This window comes from Zalophus californianus, chromosome 10 (genome assembly GCF_009762305.2).
Source record: "Zalophus californianus isolate mZalCal1 chromosome 10, mZalCal1.pri.v2, whole genome shotgun sequence".
NCBI classification, from domain to species: domain Eukaryota; kingdom Metazoa; phylum Chordata; class Mammalia; order Carnivora; family Otariidae; genus Zalophus; species Zalophus californianus.
This window is the reverse complement of record NC_045604.1, coordinates 112,132,256-112,156,295: the sequence shown is the minus strand read 5'-3', so window position 1 is coordinate 112,156,295 and position 24,040 is coordinate 112,132,256. Positions and strand designations below refer to the sequence as shown.

Here is a 24,040-nt window from a genome sequence, read left to right as displayed (position 1 = left end):
GAGAGGTGGTGTCGGTCCGCTCGGATGCTCCACGTCTTCCCCTCCTGCAGAGCCAGTCTCCAGGGCCTTATGAACCCCACAGGGCCTTTGAGATCCTCACACCTCTGCTTCCTCTCGGACCACCCTTCCTCTGCTCTCAATTCCAATGACCCTCGCTTCCTTGCGTGAACACACCAGGCGTGAATCTGCCTCAGGACCTTTGCACAGGCTGTCCTCGCTGCCCAGATATCCTCAAGACCAGCTTCCCCTGTGGGGCAGAAGAGAGGCCCCCAAAGATGTCCGCATCATCTCCCTAACCGATGAATATGTTACCTTCATGGCAAAGGGAACTTCGTAGTTAAGAACCTCGAGATGAGGAGATTATTATCCTGAACTATCCAGGTGGTTCCGATGCAATCACAGAGGTCCTTGGGAGAGGGAGGCAGGAGAGTCAGGGTCAGACCGAGGGACCCAAAGGTGCTCCACTGCCGGCTTACAAGATGGAGGGGCTGTGAACCACGGAATGTGGCCGCTTGGAGAACCAGGATGTCACTGTGCCCTCCCTGACATACAGGGAGACTGAGGTCCAAGTGCCTGGGCTCTCCAGCGTTTTGGGTTCCTTGGCCCCATGTCCCCAGTTCACTCTCCTTACCACACGGCACCTCAGAAGCTTCCAATGCGTCCACCCCTCTTCAGAGCTGACCAGTTCTGGTCCCCCTTCCCCTCCCCGCCACGGGTCAAATCGGGGACTGGGGGACCCCAGCGCGCCCCTGCCCACCCCCACACTCACAGCAATGCCACCGGAGAGCCTGGGGTCCTCCACTGGGCCTTGCAGGTGCCTCGCCCACCTGCGCCCCAGGCACGGGAGACCAAGGCTTTCCTGGTCAAAGGGCGCCTCCCCCTAGTTCCATGGGGCTCTGAGCCCCCTGTGCGGAAAGTGAGCTCCCCAGCAACGCTCCAGGGCTCCGCGCTGTAGTATGTGGCACCTTCCGGGGCCCACTTCTCAGATGAGAACAAGAATGACTGTTAACCTTCAAAACAAAGCAGCCAGTTATCTCGGGGGCAAAACGAGCTTCGCTGGGAACGGGCGCCGCAATTCGGAGCCCCGGCCTGCACTCGATGCACAAACGCCACGAGAGTAAAGGGGCGGAGCCTGCCTCTATAGCGGGAAGGGGAGGCGGGGCTGCTCTGGACAGGAGCCCATTGGAGGAGACCCGGGTGGCGGCTTCTCATTGGCCGGGCTGTTGCTGGGCGAGGAGACACCTGTGTCTTGGCTTTGGGTGGGCAATTGGGTGCGTGATTGGAGGCAGGTGGGTCCCTGCTGGCCTCCGAGCGCACACCGGGGCTCCTTTCCTCCTTTTCCCACCACCATCCCGCCTGGGGTGGGGGAAGGGCTCCGGGGAGGCCAGGGACTGGAGATGCCCCCACAGTGGGGCTCAGGAAATGCCCCTCCCGGGCACCCACCATTGCTCCCACGTGGCCCCCTCCATCCCAGACCTGTCCCCTCCCCAGGTGGCCGGAGGGCACTCCGCGCAGGCACCCTGGGCCGCCCCAGGGCATGTCCAGCCTGCAAAGTGAGGCTTTCAGGGTGTCAAGACAACCGCTCCGGCCCCTCCGGCAACCCACTCCCCCACTCCTGGGTCGGCTCCCCGCTCCTACCCCCACCCCCTCCTGCTGCGAACTGCGCTGCCCCCCACCCACCCCCCTTGGCTCCCCAGCACGCGACCACACTGCCCACACACTCGGGTAAGGGCCAAATCAACTCAGAGAAAGAGCCCTGTTTTTTAAAATTTGTTTATTTTAAAACGTGAAACCCAAGCTGAATAGAAACCACAGAAATTACATTGACGAGATTTTTAGTTATCTGCCAAGAAAAATAAAGCCCCCAAAGAAATAAAAATCAAACCCCAAACCCAGTTAAAAAACAAAAACAAAAATAAAAAAACACAGCGACAGCACAGACAGCCATGGCCCTACGGAGGTTGGAGGAAGGTGCCGGAGGAAGATGCTGAGTGGTTCGGGCCCAAGTTCCCCCTTCCCGCTCAGGGCCCTAAATCACACTGGGGGGGGGGGAGGGGGCGAGGGCCAGGAGGGGAACTGGGAGGGTCAGAGTCTTGACAAAATTATATTGAGCGATATGTTATATATAACAAAGTGGCACAGCGCACAACCATTATGGTTAAACAAAAAGTCCCACACAGAAGGCCCTGGCCCCTGCCCGCCCCCCGGCTGGAGCCCAGGGAGGCTACCCACCCCCCGGGGGCTGGGCAGGGGTCCCGGACAGGTAGGGAATGGTGCTTGGGCGGGAATTGCATAGTGAGATGGGGTGGGTGGGCATGGCAGGGGAGCCCCGTGGGCCAGATGCCCCACCTGGACCCCACCTCCTGCTGGCCCAGCCTGGCAGGGCCCGGGAGCCAGCTGGACCCTGTGGGGCTTCAAGGCTCCTCCCTCCCACCGGCCACCCACTTTGTCAAGGGCCACACTCCCCGCCCCCCCCCCCCGGCCCCAGATGCTGCAGGGCTTTTGGGGAGCAAGGCCGGGAAGGGATGTGGAGAGGTCACTGGATGGGTGGTGGTTAGGAAGGGGACCCTGAAAACTCAGAACAGAAAGAAAACCAATGGCAGGACCTGCTCCCCTCCACAGACTGAGGCTGGGGTTTGAACCCCTTCGGATGATTCTCCTTTTCCTTTATTCAACCTCGGTGAGCAGGAGGAGCTCGACGCAGTCACAGACGGGGCACGCGCACGCGCACGCGCCGCACGGTGGGCACTCGCAAGACAGCCGAGGTCCACAGCCCGTCCGGCGGCGCCGGGCTCTCATGCTATGTACATTCACATTGCGGGCGGCCTCCCAGGGCCGCGGGCGGCTGCTTGTGCTTCTGAGCAGTGGCTGAGCGCACGGCAGGCACCCAGGCAGGACGGCTGGGGCCTCCCTCCTGACACTGGGCCAGGACCGCTCTCGCCACTGGAGGAGCCCAGAGGAAAAACTGGGCAGGTCGGCTGTGGGGGCCCAGAATGACGGCCAGGCGGGGCCTAGAGCACACGGGGCCCTGCAGTGAGGTTTGGCCAGGCTCAGGGCCCCGGGGCCCACCTGGGGCACCCCGGTGTTCCAGAAGCCGGGCAGATGTGGCCTGGCCCCCAGCCCACGTGCCCTTTTGGTCCCAGACACCAGCACAGAGAAAGGATGGTGGAGGAAGGGTGGGCGGCATCTCCCCAGGCCTGTCCCAGGGAAGGGCACCGCCCCGCTCTGGAAGGAAGAGCCCACAACGCCGAACGAGGCTGGGTCGGCTACCTGCCTTCTGCTGCAGGACCCCGGCCCGGGCCCTCCCACGCGGCTGCTGCCTGGTGCTCTGTAGCCCCTGGCCTGACCCTCTGTCGCAGGGTGGCCAGGCCAGGGCTGAGACTGGCAGGGGGCTTCCTTCCCATCCTGATCTGGGGGTGGCACACCCTCCACGGCAGGAAACACAGCAAACATTGTACACTAAAGCCAAAGCACCTTAGGGAAGCCTTGTTCCCACTTCACAGGTAGGGAGACTGAGGCCGCACGGACCTCAGTCCTACAGCCCAAGGGACATTCGTCCCCGAGGACACAGTCGTCTGGGGCAGCACCTGCCCAGGGACAGGTCTGCAGGCTCTCAGGCCGCCTGTCGGTCTATAACCTTTCCCCAGCAGCACCCCAAGAAGAAACGGCTACTCCAGCCTGATTCCCAGCCGGCCGGCCTAGGCCTCATCTCTGGCCTGGACTTGGGGTGAGACTTGTTGGCTCTGGGTCGGCCAGGGGTGCCCGCGGAGGCTGGGTGAGGTTAGTGGTTAGTCCCAAGGGGGGGGCGGCAGGGGCCGAGGGCACATTCACAGCCAGCTCGGGTCCAGCCCCCGGCCGGGCTCGGGACGTGTGCCTGTCCTGGACAGAGAGGGAACCGGGAAGGGGAGTGTGCTGCTTGGCCGGCAGCCCCGCCTGCCCTAGGATGACAAATGTGGTTAGTGCAAAAATGAACCAGACGAGCTGCCAAGTCTTGGGGCGGGGGAGAGGGTTTGGCACCAAGAAGGCGGCCAGCACTGGGTGAGCAGCCTGGGCTCGGCGCGGCACTTGCCGTCCCCCTGCCGCCGTGCAGGGCTGGGCTCCACGGGCAGGGTGGGTGCTGGGGGAGAGAGCGGTGCTGGGCAGGAGGCTTCTGGCAACCGGCAGGAGGGGGCCTGTGGTCAGGTGGACTGAGAGAAGGAGCTCCCCGGGAACTTTCTGTGCAGGAGCCTAGCGGTGAGCGCACACGTGCCGAGCCCAGAGCGGGCGCTGCACGGCCTGTGAATGCAAGAAGTGACGCGGGGAAGCCTGGAGGGTGCGGGCGAGCCATCGGAGCTGCGGGCGGGAGAGAGCAGGCTGGGCGCGAGCGGAGGAGAAGACGGGTCCGTGGGTCGGCCTGCTGCGGAGTAAGCGTCAGGGACACAGCACCGAGTCCGGCCCAGAGCGGGGCTCTGCGAATCCCCCTCCTCAGAGGCAGAGGGGCGTGGGGGGGAGCTGGGGGGCCCCGTGTTGGTGGAACCGCTCCCGTGTCCAGGTGCATGACCCAAGGGGAGCCCCTGCAGGAAGGGGAGGGCAGGGGCGAGGGTGCCTGCAGCGGGCCCGGTGGGCGTGCAGAGTGTCCGGCGGGTGGTCACGGGCGGGAGCGGCAGTGCTGGCACGGGGAGGGGGTAGGGCGATTGGCACGTGGGCGGGTGGCCGGCCGGGGCTGTCTAGTGGCCGCTGCCGCTGGAGTCGGGGCGAGGCTGGCTGGTGGCGAGGTATTTGGCTCTCATGCTGGAGGTGTACTGGAGGGAGACAGGGGGGGAGAGGGGGTCAGTGGGGCGCTGGGCGCGGCCACGCGGGCCCTGGCGAGGTGAGCCGGAAGCACCCCTGCGGGCAGGACGGGGCGGCGGTGGCACGGTTGGCGGGGCCCCAGCGGAGGGGCTCCACGAGCAGAGGGCCGGCCCCCGCGCCCCAGGCTCAGGATGGGGACCAGCCGCCTCTTCCAGGGATGGGAGCGCACTCAGGCACTTGGGCACCGGGCCAGGCAGAGCTCTGCCCTACAAAAGGCCAGCATTTGGAGGCTCCCCAGCCGCACCCCACGTGCGCAGGACCTACAGGCCACACGCAGGCTGCCCTCAAGGGCTGGGCTCAGGGGACGCGGGGAGGCTTCCTCCCGCCGCGGGATCCTGATCGAGGAGCCAGGAGGAGAGCATCGTGCAAAGGCGGAATCAGGCTGGGTTCGAGAAAAGGTCAGGGGGTCCCTGATGGCCCACAGGCCCCGGGAACGAGGAGGCCCCACGGCCACTCTGCCCCAGACCCTGCGGACGGGGCGGGGGGGGGGCTCCAAAAGTCCCACAGGCCCCTCAGGCTGGGGGACGCTGCCGCCTGCTCAGGTCGGGAACAAAGCGTGGGCTCCTCCGCCGGCTCCCGGACGCAGGGATGGAAGCAGCGGGGAGAAGGGCACGGACGGCACACCCTCTTCTACCCTCATCCCACCCAAAGCACGAGGCGCTGGGTGCACACGTGTGTGCGGGTGTCCTCGTGAGGCACACACAGGGAGGAGGCGTGTGCTACGAGGGGGTGTGAACAAAGGCCAAGGCGTGTGCCAAGCGTCACCACAGAGGAGGGGAGCGTGGCAGGCTGAGCCCACACCTGAGTGCCCACACCGCCACCCCCAGATGAGGAAGGACACTGTTCCCGGGCCCCGACAGCCCTCCTGGAACTCCTGGGGTGTGGGGAGAAGCTTGTGAGTGCCAGGTCGGGCGGCCAAGACGCTGTGCGGAGGAGGCGCCGTGGCACCCGGGAGCCATGTCATTCCACGGACATGCAGCAGGGGGCGGGGGCAGCACCCCAGACCCTGAAGGAGCCCAAGCAGGCGCGCGCAGACGTGGGGGACGGCTTGCCTGCATGCACCTGTGTGCACCTCCAAACATGCAGGGTGACACCTCAAGGGCCGGGCCTGCTGGCCACACCCCAGGGAGCGAGCTCACCGAGCCTAGGCGCCAGGCGCAGGCACACCCTCGGGCCTGCAGAGATGGTCTCCTTGCTGGGAGGTGACAAGGCCGACTGGGACGGCCTGCAGCTGGGCCAGGAGTGGGGAAGGGGCTGACTGCCCCTGAGGGGAGGGTGGCGGGCCCAAGGCCAGCACAGGGGCTCTGGCTGGGCCGGGGGCTGACGAGTCTACAGGCTTGTGATGACCCAGAGCTGGCCAGCAGGGGCCGAGCTGAGAGAGCCCTGAAGCCGGCCCTGGTGAGGGGGCAGCCGTGAGCGGAGAGCATGAGGTACAGAGGCACGGTGGGCAGGTGGTGCAGGGCGGGCCACCTGGGGGGTCAGTACCTGTCACTCTGAGGGCACGGCCACCACAGCGTTCGGGCACTATCCATGGGCTTAAACTGCCAGCCTGCATGGCTGTCAGAGTCCAGGGCCGCCAGATAGCGCTAGGAGGGCCCGGGGTGGGGGCGGGGGCGCAGGAGAGAGAGAGAGAGAGAGAGAGAGAGCCGCCTGAACGCCAGGCTGCAGGGGGCCGGAGCACAGTGCCGCTGAGGCATGACGGATGGCTTGTGTGCCCACACTGACCCTGGTCCGGGCCTAGGGCACCGCAGGGCTCCTGCCCAGGCACACATTTCTCAAGGCAAGTGGCCCTCGGCTTCTCTGGCCCTGTCCTTTGCAGGCCACCACCTCCAGGAAGGCCCCCGGGGCCCCTGTCAGTCAGCACGCTCCTTCTCTTTGGCACCAAACTGCCCTGTCCCCTCTTTTCTGTCTCATCCCTGAGGCCAGAAGGGACAGCAGCTGGAAGAGCCCGAGGCTGAGTCCTGGGTTGAGCGCAGGAAGTCAATGAGGGAAACGAAAGGAGAGTGGACCAGACTGGGAAAGGAGAAGCCAGGGCCCCTTGGACTCAAGCTGACCCACCAGGCAGCTGGCCCCCGGCTGCCCACTCGGGCCCCAGGGTACCTCCAGGCCAGCCTGTGGGCCCAGTCGGCACTGTGTCCTCGGGCCAGATGGCCACCGGAGAGCCCCGGCTGGGGAGAGCCCTCACCCCGGCGCTGGAGGCTCACAGCCGCTCCCCCTCCCCCCAGGCCTGAGACTTACTGAGGGCGGCGGGGACTCGCGCCCGATGAGGGGGGTGTTCTCACAGCGGGGGTTCTGGAAGTTGGCATTCTGGCTCCTGCACAGTGAGGAGAGAGGGCCGTGAGTGGCGGCCAGCCTCGGCAGGCCCAGCGCCCGTCCAAGGCCGCTCCGGAGCCAGGCACCCCCCTGCTCTGCCACCCACCTCCGACCCCGGGCCTCCTCATCACCGGCCCGCACGCGGCCCGCCCCCAGCCCCAGCCACGGCATCCCTGCACCCTAGACCCAGCCGCCCTCTGACAGAGCGGCCTTACGGGGGCCACGACCCGGGTTTGCCTGGACGACCGCGCCGGCAGCCCCGGCAGCCCCAGGGGGTGGGGAGCGCGCTCTAGCATGACCCCGCGGTCTTGAGCCGCCCCCCGCCCCCAGCTCAGGGCACAGCTCACATGTACTCGGTGACTGGGGCGTTGCTGACGGTGTGGGCCGCGGCTGGGAGGCTGGTCTCACTGCTGTAGCTACTCCCACAGCTGTACAGACTGGGCATGTGCACACGGTAGAGGCTGTCGTGTGTCTGCCTCGGCCCTGGGGCCGCCTCCTCCCCATCCTCGTCGGGGCCTCTGCAGGGAGGGACCCCCAGCCCAGGTTACACCCTGGCCCACGGCAGCCAGCCACGAGGCCCGTGCGGGGCCAGCTCGGAGGCAGACGCACCTCGTGCTGATCCTGGCTTGGTCACGGATGGCCTACGGCACCGTGGGCAAGTCACCCTGGTTTCGTGCCCTGTGAGACAGGGGTGCCAGGGGCCCTGACCCTCAGCCTGTACACAGGGAGGCTGTCTGCCTTCAGGGGAAGGGGGCATGGCCCCTCCTCGGGCGGGGCAGAGAGGGCTGGGGGCCTGGAAATGGAGACGCGCTCTTCCGGCCCGGCAGGTCCCAGCCTGCACTTTACGGGGCCTGAGCCCACAGGGACTGTCTGTCCCAGGAGGCCTGAGCCCAACCTGCTCTGCTGCGCTCCGGCTTTCTGTCCGCTCCGTTCAGGCTGCTGCAGGGTGAGGCAAGGGAGCCAGGGGCCGGGCCTCGGGCGCGCTCCAGGCTCATCATGTCCTGCCTGTTCCCAGATCAGCCTTAGGGCCAGGCTGCCTGGTGGTGACGGCACAGGTCTGCCAGGCCTGGGCTCACGTCCCACCTCCTGACCACCAGCTGGGTGACCTTGAGCAGAGGGCTTCCTCTCTGTGCCCTTGTCAGTGAGACAGGCAGGACAGAGGTAGCAACTGGCTGAGCATCAATGACCAGCCAAACCCAGGGCTAAGCCCTTACACGCAATGGTTAACCTAGTGCCTACCCGACCCCCAGAGGGGTGTGCTCTTACAACTCCCATTTCTCAGTTAGGGAAATGGAGGCCCAGACAGATTCAGTGACTTGCCCATGGTCAGCCGATAAACAGAAATCTGAAATCCAGGCAACACGGTTCGAGGTCTATCCTCTTGACCACTTACCTACAGCTGCCATCTTTATTACCACTGCCACCGTCACCATCACCACCATCATGGTGACCATCACCATCACCACCATCACCATCACCATCAGTATCATCATCACCACCACCACCATTACCATCACCACCACCATCACCACCACCATCACCACCACCACCATCACCACCATCACCACCATCATTACTGCCACCATCACCACCATCACCATCAGTATCGTCATCACCATCATGGTGACCATCACCATCACCATCAGTATCATCATCACCACCACCACCGTTACCATCACCACCACCATCACCACCACCATCATTACCACCATCATCACCACCATCACCACCACCATCACCACCACCACCATCACCACCATCACCATCAGTATCATCATCACCATCATGGTGACCATCACCATCACCACCATCACCATCACCATCAGTATCATCATCACCACCACCACTGTTATCACCACCACCATCACCGTCACCACCATCACCACCACCATCATCACCACCACCATCACCACCATCACCATCACCGTCACCACCACCATCATCACCACCATCACCACCATCACCATCATCATCACCACCATCACCACCATCACCACCATCATCACCATCACCACCATCACCACCACCATCATCACCATCACCACCATCACCACCACCATCATCATCATTATCACCATCATCACCACCACCATCACCACCACTGGCAGCATTACCACAGAAAACAATAGAGCAGAAATCCAGACAGAGGGAAGAAATCTGAGCTGAGCTACCTGTCAGCTGATCTGGGCAACCAAGGTGCAGCCACAGCCCAACGGGAGGGGAGGTGGTGAGTCTGGGAGATGAAGTGTAAGGGCCCGAGCAAGGGAAGGGGCTTGGCTCCTAAATACACCACTCAACTCAGTACTGATCAGGGAGACTGAGGAAGGAGCTGCCAGGACCCCCACTTCAAAGATAAGGACCTAACAGCCCCATGGGAAGTAGGAGCTGCCATCCTGGTCACCCAGCTGAACGGGCCATGGAGGCCACAGACACCTGGGGCCCTCTAGCCCTGCAGAAGCTCCCAGTCCCCACAGCTGGACAGCTGCTCTTTCCATGCACAAGCCCCACACATGTGCACTGAGGGGCAGGGAGACGGAGGAGACATCCCGAGGCCAGCCAGAGGTGTGGAAGGGCGTGGTGCATGGAGCCCGAGCTGGCGGCCGGGACACCTGGCTCCACCCCCCGGCTCTGGCCTCACATGTCACCTGGGCTTGGAGCTCCTGTAGACTTGTTTTCCATCTGTGAAATGGGGCTGCTCACCCCGGACTCGCCAGCCTCCAAGCACCGCAGAGGCTTACAGAGAGCGTCAGGAGGTGAGGAAGCATTTGCTCCTGTCTCTGGGGACGAGGGTATGGGTGTCCAGAAGGCATGTCCCCAAAACATCCTGCCTGAGGTGTGGCCTGAGGTGAGCTCTGAGCCCCTCACCTTTTCTGCTGCCAGGTATGGGGCACGCTGCAGACGATGGAGCTGAACATGAGGGCCGTGACGAAGGAGAAGAGGGCCAGGTAGATGAGGCCCTCAACGCCGTCGTAACAGAAGCCCGTCAGGGCCTGCACGTAGTCCTGAGGCCACAGGGCATGGGGACAGCACGGGGACAGCACGGCCCGCAGAGACCAGGAGAGAGACGGGGAAGGCAGGGTGAGACAAGCCATGCCAGAGCCTCAGCCCAGCCCACCGTTAGCGGCCTGACCACCCCGGCTCCAGACCGGGCTTCGGGCCAGCCACCCATGGGTGATGTCCCCACCCCCCCAGCTGTTCCCTCTGCCCCCCAGACCCCCTTCTGCACCCTCTGCCCCATCCTCCCAGCTGCACCCTTCTGTTCCCAACTCCCCCAGCTGCACCCTGCTCCCCAGCTGCCGTGCCCTGGCTCCAGAGGCTGGTTCTCACCAGATGCAGGCTGCGGCAGTCCACCAGGGCGGTGAGGTGCTGTAGGTTCACCTCTGTGCCGTTCAGCACCTCCTGGACACGGAGCAAGGGGTCCTGGGGAGGGGCATAGCACACAAGGTCAGTACCACGGTCGGGGGTGGGGGGCAAGGCAGGCATAGGTCCTCTGGGAGCCCTCTGGGTGCCCATCCACCCACACTCTGCCATCAAGACCACCCTTGACCCTGGGGTCTTGGCACGGACCCTGAGGACCCTGGGCTTCTAGAAATGATGGCCAGAGTCTGTGTCCTGGCCTTGGAGGGACTGTTGAGCACATGAGTATACAGGGAAAGTGGGACCCATGGATGCCTGTCAAAAGAGAAGAGACAGCAAAGACCCACGTAGCTCCTGATGGGGCCCTGGTTCTCTTAAAAATCTTACTTTAAGGAACAGTTAAAAGGAAAATTTTCATGATATTTTAGATGACAAAACGTCATCCAAATGCTCTGTATAGAGCGAGCCCGGTCCTGCAGTGTGCGTGTGTTTGTGCATGTGCGCGTCCATGCCTGTGTGTGTGTGTGTGTGCGTGTACACGGGGACCTCTCCCCACATCGTGTCCACGGAAAGATGCCTCCCAGAAACCCTTTGGGGTTGACGGGGCTGCCTCTAGACCAGCCGCTGTGTTACAGACCCAACACTGTGTTACGTGGCGCGTGTTCAAAGAGCGCCCTGTGATTCTGAAGCGGATCCCAGGATAACAACTCACCAACAGGGGCTGAATTGTGTCCCCCCAGCAAATTCCTATGTTGCGTTCCTAACCCTAAATACCTCAGAACGGGGCTGTATTTGTCGGCGGGGCCTTCCAGGAGGTAATTAAGGCGAGAGGAAGGTCACGAGGTGGGGGGGGGCCCATCCCACGGGACTGGGGTCCTGTAAGAGGAGGGGGACGGGGCCACACACAGGCCCAGGGGGATGACCACCCGAGGACACGGGGAGAACACATGGGGAGATCTCCATGCCCTGGACAGAGGCCTCAGGAGACGCCAGCCCAGCCCACGCCTGGCCTCGATCTCGCTGACTTCCAGCTTCCAGCACGTGAGGGAGTGAGTCCCTGCTGTCTAAGTCGCCCCAGTACGCGGAGCTCCGCTGCGGCAGCCCCGGCTACCTCCCCACTCACTCGCAAAGTACCCAGAGGAGCCCTGGCCCAAACAGAAATAATAAGAGAAAGTAATTTTAATATGTATGTTTACGTGTCCATCTTTTTTTTAACTCGGATTTTGCGAACAGCTTGTTACAGAAGGTCCAGCGGGTCACGAGAGGAGCCTGAGCCCAGCTGTGCGCATGGACGGCCCCCCACGCTCTGTGGTGGCGCACGCACGGGCAGGACCCCCACGGGCTGGCCCCCCCGGCCCCAGGACGCTGGGCTTGGTCAGGAGTGCAGTAACAGACATGTGGACGAAATGCTCAGGCCCCAGAACACCGCAGGGGAAAAGCCACCGCCCCCCTTCCCCAGTTCCCGGAACACCCCCAAGGGCGGGGGGCAGACCTTACTTTTTTCCTACATCTGTCCCCATTTTCCCTTTTTATTTTTATTTATTTATTTTTTTAAAGATTTTATTTATTTGACAGAGAGACACAGCGAGAGAGGGAACACAAGCAGGGGGAGCGGGAGAGGGAGAAGCAAGCTTCCCGCCGAGCAGGGAGCCCGATGCGGGGCTCGATCCCAGGACCCCGGGACCATGGCCTGAGCTGAAGGCAGACGCTTAACGACTGAGCCACCCAGGCGCCCCCCTTTTTATTTTTTTAATTCGAAGAGTATTACTTTTAAATAAAGAGCAGAATTATTTTTAGAAACCTACCCCAAGCCCCCAGGGCAATGAAGGGCGAGTGGAGGAGAGGAGGAGAAGCCTCTCCACCGAAGGGTGGGAGAGAGGGGTAGACCCCTGGCAGGGTCCCAGCAGGAGGCTGCCTGAGCTGGGGGCGCCGGGGCAGGCGCTGCTCACCGTGCGGCCCACTCACCTTGGTGGCCGGGGACTCCCGGGGGACTGTCTTCAGTAGCTCAGCCACCACGTCCTGCATCTCCACCAGCGCCTTGTGGCTGCCAGACAGCTTCTGCTCCACAGAGAGGCTGGCTGATTCCAGCTGGGGCGGCCCCCCCTCCCCCAGCCCCACGCGCACCCAGCTCAGGCGGGCCCGGGGCGGGGAAGCTGCTCCCTCTTCCCCGTGAGGCTGTCCCCACACACGCAGAGGTAATACAGATTCCAAAAGCACAGTGACTTCAAAGGGGTAGTTCTTCAGGACCCCCGAGGGCCATGCAATCATGTGCAGCGACAGGCAGTGGGCCAAAGCGTTTCCCTCCAAACTCCACCATGACACCTGCCTAGTTATTCCACAGTGGGCCCCGGACCCCTCCCGCGGTGAGGCATCCCTGGGCCCCTCCGCGCCTGCCAGGCGGCTGGCTCTGCCCTGCAGGGTGGCCAGGGGCAACCCAAGAACTGAAAGGAATCCCAGGTATTTGGACGGCATTAAGCAGTCCACCCCAAAAGACTTGCGCCGAGGGCACCAGGGCGCTAACCCCAGGGGCAGTTAGTGATGTCAACATGGCATTCATCCAGCTGCCCCCCAACAGCTCCTCGGGTCCCAGAATCTAATGACGTCTGAGAGGGGCCGAGGGGCTAAGGGGCTGCAGACATCGGGGCTGTGGGACTCAAGACCTGTGCGGCCTCCCAGGGGCAGGAGAAGCCCGAGCACTCACCTGCTGGAAGGGGTTGGTGGCACGGGGCGAGCAGGCCAGGTAGTACTGCAGGATGTCTGCAGAGAGAGGTCCAGGTAGCTGCGTGAGGCCTGCCGCGTGCATGTGCTGTGCGCGTCTGTGTGTGCACAAGCACGTGTGTGCTGGTGTGCATCCGTGTGCACGTGTGTGGGTATACATGCTTGCACATAACTGTGTATCTACATGTAGGTCTGCGTGTGTGCCTGTGTGTGCATTTCTGCACACGTGCGTGAACAGACACGCATGCCCGTGTGTGCACGCGTCTGTATGTTGTCCCTGTGTGTGCTCGAGCACGTGTGCGAGGAGATGTGGCCTGCAGGGAGCCCAGGGCCAGGGCCCAGACCCTTCTGCTACAAGCAGGGTCCTTACAGCATGCACGATCAACTCTTGGGGCGCAGCCCTGTTCCTCCCTTCCCCCTGGGGCAGCAGACGCGGCACCAGGGGTGGGCAAGGAGTCAGAAGAGCCACGGGGATGCATCTGCTCCTGGCTTGCTGGGGCAAGCTGGGATAACAGTTCTTAGGCTGGAGCAGCGCCCCCCAAAGGAGGGGACACGGCCTGGGTGTGGCAGCTGGGGGGGGCCCAGGACTCAGGTGGCCTGCCTGTCTACTCCCCATAAACACGTGTGTCAATTTGGCGTCCAACATTCAAAGATGGGGGTTCACTTACAATTCTGATTCTGAAAACCTCAAAAGACCCGAGCCTGGCTGGAGCTGAGGGGGAACTCAGACCCTGTCTGCCTGGCCCCATGTCCACGAGGCCCTCCGCCCGCAGGCCCGCTTGGCGGGGTCAGGGCCCTTAACCTGAAGCAGCGACACTGCTTTGGAGTCCCAGGCCTCCCTTCTGGGGGCCCCCGGGGCCTGGGGCAAGAGCTGGCACGCACATCAGGCCTGCGCTCCCACCGAGCGTATGAAACCCAGTTCACTTTGGCCACCTGTAAATGGAGCCAGCACGCCGGCCTTGGCACTGCCTGGCCCTGGGAGGGGTGGCCTGTAGCTCGCAGGCAGGGGCTCACGCTCCCTTGAGGCTGGGGGCTGCTCGTGCTTGCTAAGGACCCACGAGTCCTGAGCAGTGAGGAGCCGGGGAGGCCGGGGAGCAGACAACCCTCCCTCCTGGGGGGGCTCCTCAGGCTTAGGTGGAACCTGTTCCTTCAACCAGAGAAGCTAAAAACCAGCCCACGTGCTCACCCCTGTGGCTTTCTCAGGCAAAGAGGGAAGACGGTCCCGTGAGGCCAGGATCTTAAGGCCACTTACAACAGCCCCCTACCCTACTCTCAAGGAAGCCGCAGCACTAGGGCAGCAGGGCAAACCCACAAGCTTGGCTGCACCCGAGCCCCAGAGTCCTACATGCATCTGCCTCCTGCGATGGCCAACGTGCAGCACACTGCGGACTCCCAACCCCAGACCTGCTCCCCACCCACCCCGCCTCGGTGCAGGGCTCCTGAGACCACGGTGGCTCAGGCAGAGAGCAGAGTCCTCGGTTGCTCCCTCCCTACACCGTGCTTCTCCAGGAGCCCCATCCTGCTGCACGTCCCCATCCACCTCTCACCCCGCGGGCTCAAGGCACTCCATCTCCTGCCTGGAGGGGCGCCTCGCTGCCTTCCTGCTTGACCTCCTTGTCGCTCCAACAGCTTTGAAGGAAGCTTTGAAAAGGCAATCCAATCGTGGACCATGTCTCTTCAGGGCTTCCAACCCTCCAACGGATCCCCCAGAATTAAGCCCAAATTCCTGCCCTGCTGGCCTCCCCACCCTCTCCTCTCACAACAGGTCTATTTTCTGCCTCACAAACATATCAAGTTTGTTTCTGCCTCAGGGCCTTGGCACAAGACACACAGCCTCCTCTGGTTCAATTTTAATGCCACCTCCTCAGCAGGCCACGCTGTCTGCTCTGCAGCGGTCTGTCACCACTTGCCCCCCCTGGCCCCGTCACCTGCCTCCACCCTCACCCCACCCCCATCACTGGCCTCACACAGCACCTAGCCTCATATTCTCAGCAGCCCCCAACTCACAGAAGGTGTTCCTATTCACTCACTAGCTTCCTGATCTGTGTGGGTCCTGCCTCCCCCAGACCGAGGGCCCACGAGGGAGGGGATGCCTTGGCCTCGCTCAGTTGGGTCTCCCTAGCCTGGCCACCGGGTTGCCGGCTCAGACACAGCTGCAGACTCACCCCCACTCAGCACCGAGTGCTCCTCCACCATCCTGGTCACATAAGTGTCGGGGTCCACACAGAAGTCACTGGAGCCCTGGGGGGAGGTGCAGGTAAGGAAGAGGGGGTGACCCAGCTAGGTCCCCCATCCTTCAGCTCTCCCGGATAGAGCCTGAGCCCCAGGTCTGCTCTCGGCTCCAGAAGGTAAAATATGAATGTGGGAGGGGCGCCTGGGTGGCTCAGTTGGTTAAGCGACTGCCTTCGGCTCAGGTCATGATCCTGGAGTCCCGGGATCGAGTCCCACGTCAGGCTCCCTGCTCGGCGGGGAGTCTGCTTCTCCCTCTGACCCTCTTTCCTCTCGTGCTGTCTCTCATTCTCTCTTTCTCAAATAAAATCTTTAAAAATATATATATATATATATAAAATACAAATGTGGGGAGGCACTGGCTTGCTGTGTGCCCACAGAAAGGTCCCCACTCCTCGTGGAACCTCGGCGTCCCAGGGGAGAGGCGTGTGACATCTCCTCCCCCCTCCCCATGCCTCAGCCCAACAGACCGGGATCACACATCCCCTCTGCCACTCACCACAGACACGGCCAGCTCCAAGCCCAGTGCGCCCCAGCTGATGACCAGGGCCAGGACCCCCAGTAGGCAGACCCTTGGGGCAAAAGAAAGCCAATCAGCACCCCCCAAAGGCTGGGGTGGCTGCAGGCCAGAGGGCCGGGGCCCTGGGGAACATCTGGGGGTGTGCCCACACAAGGGCTGTGACTCCTCCTTAGCTAGAGCCACCCGAAGGCCAGGCACGGACAGACCTCCCTCCCAGCTGGGGCAGGCCGGGGTGCGGCTCATAGTAGGGCCGGGCGGGGGGGGAGGGTGCTGGTCTTCCTGCTTCCCCCTCCCCCTGGCAGGCAGCGGGTCTTGGCCTTCGCCCGGCTCTCCAGAGTGTGGCCAGAGGGACCTGTTAGCCTGGGCCAGACCCCGTGGGGCCCAAGCCCTGCAGGGTGCTGCCTCGGACCACCCGGCAGGGTTCTGGCTGGCTCCCGCCTCACCTGAAGCCTGACCTCACCTGTCTCCCCGTTCCCTGCAGTCCAGCCCCCCAGCCTCCCTGCTGCTCCTCACACTCTCCCCACTGCAGGCCACGTGCTGACGGTCAGACGTCCCTGGGTCCCCCGGGCTCTGCTCCGGTCTCCCCTCCCCCGCCAGGCCTCCAGGGCACTGCGGACTGCCCTGCCCACCCCGTTCTCCCTTTCCCGCAGCACTGTCACCCACAGTGCCTGGCCCGCGTGGGGGCAGGACACGGCTGTTCAACTGTCCTGGGGGCGGGGGAGGAGAACATCTCACCACTACCCTACAGAAGAGCCATCTCCGTCTTCATCTTTGAGATGAGGAGACGGAGTGTCTGTGTCAGGGGGCCACCCACCCAAGGTGGCCGGCTGAGTGAGCGGCACAGTGGGGCTCTGAATCCAGACCGTCTCCAGGCCAAGGACAGAGCCTCCAGCTTGACCTTCTGGCGTCCCCACGATTAGCTGATCCGCACAGGTCCTCAGGTGTCTCTGGTTACAGTGTGCGGACTCAAGGGGGAGGAGCCCAGCAGGAACCAAGGACCGCCAGGGCAGATGTGCGCACCACTGGGGGCACAGGCCAAGGGCACAGGAGGGCCAGAGTGGGGCCCCACCCTTGGGCAGACCAGTGTCCAGATGCACAGACGGGGAAGGGAGAGCGGGGCTGACTCAGAAGATGGTGCTTTGGGTGCCCTCCCCCACTGTCCCCCCTCGCCCCTCAGGCCCACAGACTCACCCAACCAGAATGCCCTTGGAGCTGCGGATGAGGCCGACCAGCACCAGCAGGCAGATGGCCACGTCAAGGAGCAGCAGGCCCAGGTAGCCCAGCCACCTGTGGGCACACAGAGGGTGTGGGTGGCGCCCTGGGATGGGGGTGGTGCTCAGGCAGGGCCCAGCGGACCGGAGGGACACAACCTGGGGCCCAGAGGCACATCCAGGGGCAGTTCAGGAATATGGGGACTACAGGGGCTGGCATCAGCCTTCTTGTAAAAGAGGTCCTGGGGAACTCGGCCCCTCCCACCCCTAAAACCTCAGCCCCGGGGCTCTGCGGCCACCCCTCCCACGGGCACTAGGGGCCAGGTGGGGCGGGCAGAAAAGAGGGCCAGCCGCACCTGTACCAGTCGTAGAGGTCCACCTGCTCCGCCAGCACCTCGAGCGACACGCTGGGGTTCCTCCAGAACGGGATGGCAGCTGTGTAGCCCAGCAGCGTCTGGAGAAGGCCCTGCAGCCGCTGGACTGCACGCAGGGGCTCTGGCCGTGTGGCCAGCTGCCGCTCCAGGCTCTGCAGGCTGGGCTCCGCCGAGCGGTTCAGAGCGGCCGCCGTGTCCCACACCTGTGCCGGGCCGGGGGCCGGTGAGCCCGGGCACAGACCCGCCCCCAGCACATGCCCACCCCTCGGGCACACACGCAGACATTGGGTTTAGGAGCAGGGACAGAGCCCCCCTCCCCATTGGACGGCCACTCACGCGGTCCTGGACCCCTGCCACCGTGCGGTTGGCGTGGCGGAGCGAGTAGGTGGCCCGATGGATGCCGTCACTGGTCTCCCCGTTGCCATAGAACCCCACGGCGATGCCGGCGCTGAGACGGGGGCGGGCGGGAGGCGTGTGAGGGCGCGGCCGGGCCCCTCGCCTGCCCGCCTGCCCGCCTGCCCGCCTGCCCGCCTGCCCGCCGGGAGCTCCCTCCGGCCCCGTCCCGCCCCGCGCTCACCTGCAGACCAGCGTGGCGATGATGACGCACCAGGCGGTGCAGCAGCAGTCGGCGTCCAGGTGCTCCTCGCTCTTGCGCCGTCGGCAGCACAGCCAGAAGGAGTAGAAGAGCAGGAAGAGGAGATCCAGGGCGAGGCAGGCCAGCGCGGCGGCCCCCAGCAGCAGCAGCGCCTGTGCGAGGTGGGGACGCGGCGCTGGAGGAGCGGGCGCGCGCCCGGCTCCGCGCACCTGTAACACCGCGCGCCGGCGCACTCCCCCCGAACCGTCCTCCAGCTCTGGGGACACCTGGGTGCTTGCCTGCGATCCCCCAGACTCCCGTCCTTAACCCTGCACTAGCCACCAGGACCGCACCCAAGCCACACTCGGAGGGGCCGGGCGGGCAGGGCCGTGGGGTCCTCCCAGGGTCCTCCCCCCTCAGCGTGGACCCTGCTCTGGACCTGGCCGCCTTTGCGAGGCCCCGGGCCCTGGGAAGCCAGAAGGGCCCCGAATTCTCCAGCCACAACCCGGGAGTCGCCAGGGTGGAGGATGTGCCCGCGGCAGCCCCCTCCTGGCACCGAGGTCGGCACCCCCCACGGGAAGTGGTTCACTTGATCCAGCAGGGACACCCACTGTGGGCTGGGCCTCCATCTGTTGGAACACGGGCCAGGCCTGCCTCCCCTGGGCACCACGCTCTCCCTATCGCCTGGCCCAGGGCGTCACCTCCGTTCACTGGTAAAGAAACTGGCTTCAGGGAAGATATGGAGGAAGGACCCATGTGCCCACATCATGGCCCCGCTGGGACCTCTACCACGTCCTGTGTTGGGGTGGGGGTGGTGGCCTGACCATGTGCACCGCATGGGGGGTGGTAAAGTGCCACGCAGAAGGCCCAACACACAGCGGCACCCACCCCACGGGGACCATCAGATTTGTGGTGTGGCCGCTGGGCACCCCACAGCTGCCCTCACAGGCACTGCCGCAGAGACACTGGGCCTCAGGGGGACCTGGAAACACCCTCCCTCCCCATGTCTGAACGCTCAGCAACGTGGCTGTCCCTGGAGTGCCCTGGGGGGTGGAACGCCCACCGGCCCCCCACCCCCCCGGCAGGGACCCTTGGGAAGAGAGGCTCAGCCACAGAGGCCCTGGGACCGCTACCTTGCAGCCCTGGCCCCCAGCACGTCTCCCAGGAGATGGTTGCCAGGCAGCGGAGGCAGGATGGCACTCCCCGCCCCCCCCCCCAGGAGCCTGCTGGTCCCAGAGGTCTCCCACCAGGCCCACCATCCCTGGCCAGCCCCCCATACCTGAGGTGGAGCTCTTCCACCTCCCACCTGACCAGGGCCTGCACCTCCAGCCATGCTTCAAAGCAACACTGGTGCCCTGCGGACTGAGGAGCCGGGCGGCACGACGAGGCACAGGGTGGGGGCCCCATCTTGGGGGAGACCAGGGTGGCACCGTGGGGCTGCAGTCACAGGCCACGGCCGTGCCCCGAGGGCTGCCATCCGGGGCTGGCGCCCTCCATTCCTCCTGCAGGCCGGGGGTGCAGCCGCCCACCGCCCCTGCACTGGCAGGAGGCCTGAAGGGCCCTGGCCGCCCCTGCGCACGCGTGGGTGGGGGGAGGGGAGCTGGCCTCGGGCCACCTCCTCAGCCCAAGGCTCCCGGAGGCCAGGGGCGCTCATGTCACAGAGGGTAGGTGCTCCCACGACCCAGGCCGCAGGCAGGGGTCTCCAGGCCAGAGTCGGGCGTGTCATGGGGCCAAGGGCCAGCCAGGGAGGGGCTCGCCTCGCCGGTCCTGGGATCAGGACTGCCCTCACCCTGCCCAGCACCGGATGTCAATAAACACTAGAGCGCTTGCAACAGCACGGTCGAATGGGTTCCCTGGGTCTGCCTCCCACGCACGGGCCGGACATTGACCCGAGGTGCCACAGGCCCTGCCCCCCCCCCCACCTCGTCGGGCAGAGGCAAAGGGCAGAACACAACACGGCCCCTGGGGCCATGGCTCGCTCGGGACATCTGTGCTGACACCGACCAAGGCCACCCTCCAGCCCCCAGTCACCATGGCCTGACACGGCCACCGGGTCTCCGCCCCTGCCCCGCACCCTCAGAGGCCACACCACACCCAGATCGAGCTCCCGTTAAGGCCCTGCTGACCCTGGCTCCCAGGGTTCTAACAGCCTTCCCTCGGCCCTGGCTGGAGCCGGCGTACCCTGCCACCGTGCCACCTCCTCTCCTGCCCGGACCCTCCCCCCCCCCCCCCCCCCCGCCCCGGAGAACAGGGCGGGCTCGGAACGGGTGTTCAAATCCGCACACGGACGCACATCCTCCCGAGGTGGGGGAGCCGGGGCCAGAGGCACAGGGCCCGAGAGCCTACCCGGCCCCTCACAGTGACGACAGGCCCAGTCACTGCCTCAGGGCTGTCAGGACCACCCACTCCCATGTGCCAGATGGGAAAACTGAGGCAAGAGAAGCACGGCCGGCCGAGCAGGCCCCTCACATCTGGAGCCAGGCGGGGCTCACCGCGCCTCTGGGAGCCAAGGCAGGTGCCAGGCCCCACAGGTCCCCGACAGATACTGCTCGCAGCCCCCGGAGCTGCCAGGCTGGTGGGCGGCGGGGGGCGGCACCTGCCGGACGCGAGCTGGGCCACGCAGAGCCAGAGGGCAGGACGGGAGCACGCCGGGACAAGTCTGTGGGTTGACCGTGGCCAGGCGCCTCTCTGAGCCGGCTCGTCCTTGCCCGGAAGGTCAGGGAGGGGCCGCACCCCTGCGGGCAGAAGTTCCCCTTGTACCCTCCTTGAGCCCTCTCCTACAGCTTTGATTTGGTTTGTTTGGTTGTTGTGGGTCTTTTGGGGTTTTCTTTGCTTGAAAACCACACACTTGTACTAACTTTATAATTAAAACGCAGAACCAGAAACCTGTTAGTAGCTCTCTCCAGCTGAGCGTGGGAGGCCCCTGGTCCGAGCCCAGCTCTGCCACGTGACCGTTCCCGCGCAGTCGGGCCCTGCTGCACTCTGCACCCCGGTCTCACCTTTGTGAGGCGATGTGACCGTCCCCTGGCCCCGGGGCTGTCCTGCAGGAGAAGGCCCCCGGCAGCCGAGGTGGGGTGGGCCCCTCTCAGTCTGTGGCGTGGTCACACAGGCCCTGCTGGCGCCCAGTCCCCCAGGAGCCACAGTGGAGGAGAGGCACACCCTGGCTGGCTACCAGGAGGCCCAGAACTGCCTTCAGTTAGACAGAGGCACGCCCCCCCAGCCACCCTAAAACTCAGGCCCACGTGGGGCGGTCCAGCCTGCTGGGAACCAAAGCACCAAGGTTCTAATGCTGCTCAGCCTGGCTCAAAGACATGACCGTGAGTCAGTGACTTCAACTTCCATGCCTCAGTTTCCCCACCTATAGGGTGGAGACAGGAACCTCTGTCTCCTGGCCGGGGTCCGTGAGGACTGCAGGAGCCAGTCCCTGGAGACATTCAGAACAGCACCTCCACGGGGGTCCCCCAGGAAAGGTCAGGGTCTCGAGGGCTGCTGCCCGGTGGGCGGCACGGGGGCAGAAAGTGGACACCTTGGCTGCTGGGGCGGGGGGGGTCCAGGACAAGCTGAGCACGTCCACATCTATGCCCACACGTGCACTCCCGCACCCATGCGTTCCTAGACGTTCACGCCCATATTCACACTCACACGTGCACATGAGCGGTCACCCTGTGGTCTCCCCAGCAGCCTGTGGCTGGAGCTCCTGGGGGTCGTGGGCAGGGAGGGGGGGTCCCAAGCACCTGGGTGTTGGGCCACCTGCTGTGACTGGGAAGAGGGGAAGGCCGCCTCACACACGGCCACCTGCCTGGGGACACAGCCGCCACGGCCACAGGCGCGGAGGACACCACTCCCATCCCAGCCCTGCCTCACGGCGCCTAGTCAAGGAGCAGGGGCTAGGGGATGACCACTGCCCAGGGAGCCCCAGGGCCAGGCTTGACGGTGATCCTGTGTCCTGGGGCTCAGAGCTGGGTACCAAGGGGGTAAGTGACTTTGCAGAGGCTTCCCTGGAGGCAATGACAGGCAGAAGCCCGGGTGCCCCCGCTGCCACCCCCACATCACCCCTGTAACCCTGCCCACTGGGAGCCAGGCGTCCACACACCCAGGGTGCTACCTCGTCCCCTGCTGGTCTGTCTGCCCAGCTCCAGGAAGCCCCCTGACCAGGAGTGGGGTCTGTCTGCCCACACCTTCCCCGGGGAGTGCTGGAAAGGCCTCCTGAGCTCATCAATTTAGCAGGGGCGGTGCTCCCTCTGGCACTCAGACCTGGCCCCCTGGCTCCCCACCCCAAGGTCTGAGCGGCTGGGAGCTTCGTCTCTGGCAGGACGGCGGGCTCCGGGGCCCGGACCACCACAGCTCCCCTCAGCCCCAGGGCAGGTGCCAGCACCCTCCCGGTTCACACAGGGGGGCTCGGCGGCGGTGGCGGGGGGGGGGGGGGCGGTCCAGCCCATCACGGCGAAGCTGCAGAGCCTGTTGCCAGCTGGGTGCCCGAGCCGGGCACGGGGCGCCCAGCGTGACCTCTGGCCCCGTCTCCTCTTCGGCCGGCGTGCCCATGGCAGCCCCGCCTCCCCTGGCCAGGGGCTGGCGTCCCCTTCACTTCCCCTGGGCCCATTCAGAAAGAGAATGGGAAATGTCTGATCAGCATCTGGGCTCTGACCAAATGGAATTTTCCGTCTGTGATGGAAGTGATGTCAGCGCTCGGTCAGGCGAGGCGAGATGCTCAGGCCCGTATCCTGACCGCGGGCCACGGTGCCAGCTGCCAGCCACCTGAAGCGCTAAGAGCACGCTGGGCTCTGTGAGGGCGCCTGCAGTGGGGCCTCGTGTGGCCCTCCCGCCCCTCCAGCTCATTTCTCAGCCCTGGACCACCCCCCCCCCCAAGGCCCCTGCAGCCCCTGCCAGAGGACGGCCCCCGCCCTGGCCTGTGCCCACACACTCTCCTGTGAGCCCCAAGGCCCCCCAAAGCCCCCACCCACTCTGGAAACACCCCACGAGCCAGAGCTTGGGGTCTAGAGCCTCCCCCTGGCCCAGGTCTGAGGTCTCCCGAGGGACCCAAGACCCCAGCCTTGGCAGGCGAGCAGGGGGCAAGACGGGCCCAGGGAAGCAGCTGTTTTCCGTGTGAGCCTAAGCTGGTTCCCTGCACGGGGTCGGGGGGGATCCCTGGCTCAGCCCCAGGCTTGCTGGCAGTTGGGGTACTGGGGGCCCCAACTAGCCCCGGGAGGGGAGGGCCCACAGTGTGCCACCAAACCTTACTAAGAGCTTTGCAGCGGGAGGCTTGGCCCCATCCATGGACGGAGACCACGGTGTGAGGAGCTGAGGACTATGAGCCCGTCCCTTTGACGCCCCACCACTGGCCTGGACACGGCCTGTCAGTGGCCGGGCCCCTGCACCCGACCCATGCACAACGTCAGGCTCAGCTCCAGGGCAGGCCACACCAATGTGCCCGAGGCCAACAGACCAGGGTAGCCACACAGGACCCCGGCTACACACAGGAAGCCCGGTCGCAGCCACATGCAAGCCTGTGCAGGAGCACGTCACATGTGGACCACACGTTGGGACCCCCAGTGGACCATCTCCCCACACACCCCCTCCCTGGAGAGGAGCCTCTGTGCCTGAGGTTCCCCCTCTCACCATGGCATGAGAGGGGCCAGCAAGGCCCCAAAGCCTGCAGAGGTGGGTGCCCCTGCAGAAGGCCGTGGTCGGCAGGCCTGCCCCTCAGCTTGCCCCCGCTCCTCCCTGCACCAGCCCTCCCTTTGAGGCAGCTCGTCCAGCGGCAAAGGGCAAAGCTCCAAAGAGAAGGCAAGTCCAAATTCCTCCAGGGGCCCAGGACCCCACTGCCCCACACCCCAACGTCCTCATGTTGGTCACCCCTGCCTCACTGGAGTGGGGAGGCCCTCGGTCCGGGGCCAGCCTGAGACCAAGCGCATCA

At 64.8% G+C, this 24,040-nt stretch overlaps 1 protein-coding gene across 2 annotated transcripts in view; it reads right to left on the bottom strand.

Annotated features, from left to right (window-relative positions):
• Positions 1 to 1,763: 1,763 nt before the first annotated feature.
• TTYH3 (tweety family member 3) overlaps positions 1,764 to 24,040 on the bottom strand; it is a 30,056-nt gene continuing 7,779 nt past the window's right edge. The window contains exons 2-14 of one of the 2 annotated variants that reach the window (XM_027613121.2): positions 18,130 to 18,299; positions 17,889 to 18,000; positions 17,535 to 17,755; positions 17,159 to 17,254; positions 15,947 to 16,019; positions 15,384 to 15,459; positions 13,202 to 13,257; positions 12,466 to 12,558; positions 10,471 to 10,563; positions 10,009 to 10,145; positions 7,491 to 7,661; positions 7,069 to 7,144; positions 1,764 to 4,781 (exon numbers count right to left, since the gene is read on the bottom strand). In XM_027613121.2, coding sequence (XP_027468922.1) covers positions 4,707 to 4,781; positions 7,069 to 7,144; positions 7,491 to 7,661; positions 10,009 to 10,145; positions 10,471 to 10,563; positions 12,466 to 12,558; positions 13,202 to 13,257; positions 15,384 to 15,459; positions 15,947 to 16,019; positions 17,159 to 17,254; positions 17,535 to 17,755; positions 17,889 to 18,000; positions 18,130 to 18,299 — 1,449 coding nt within the window. In that variant the 3' untranslated portion in view covers positions 1,764 to 4,706. The remainder of the gene's footprint in view (positions 4,782 to 7,068; positions 7,145 to 7,490; positions 7,662 to 10,008; positions 10,146 to 10,470; positions 10,564 to 12,465; positions 12,559 to 13,201; positions 13,258 to 15,383; positions 15,460 to 15,946; positions 16,020 to 17,158; positions 17,255 to 17,534; positions 17,756 to 17,888; positions 18,001 to 18,129; positions 18,300 to 24,040) is intronic. The other variant, XM_027613122.2, reaches the window with a different exon arrangement.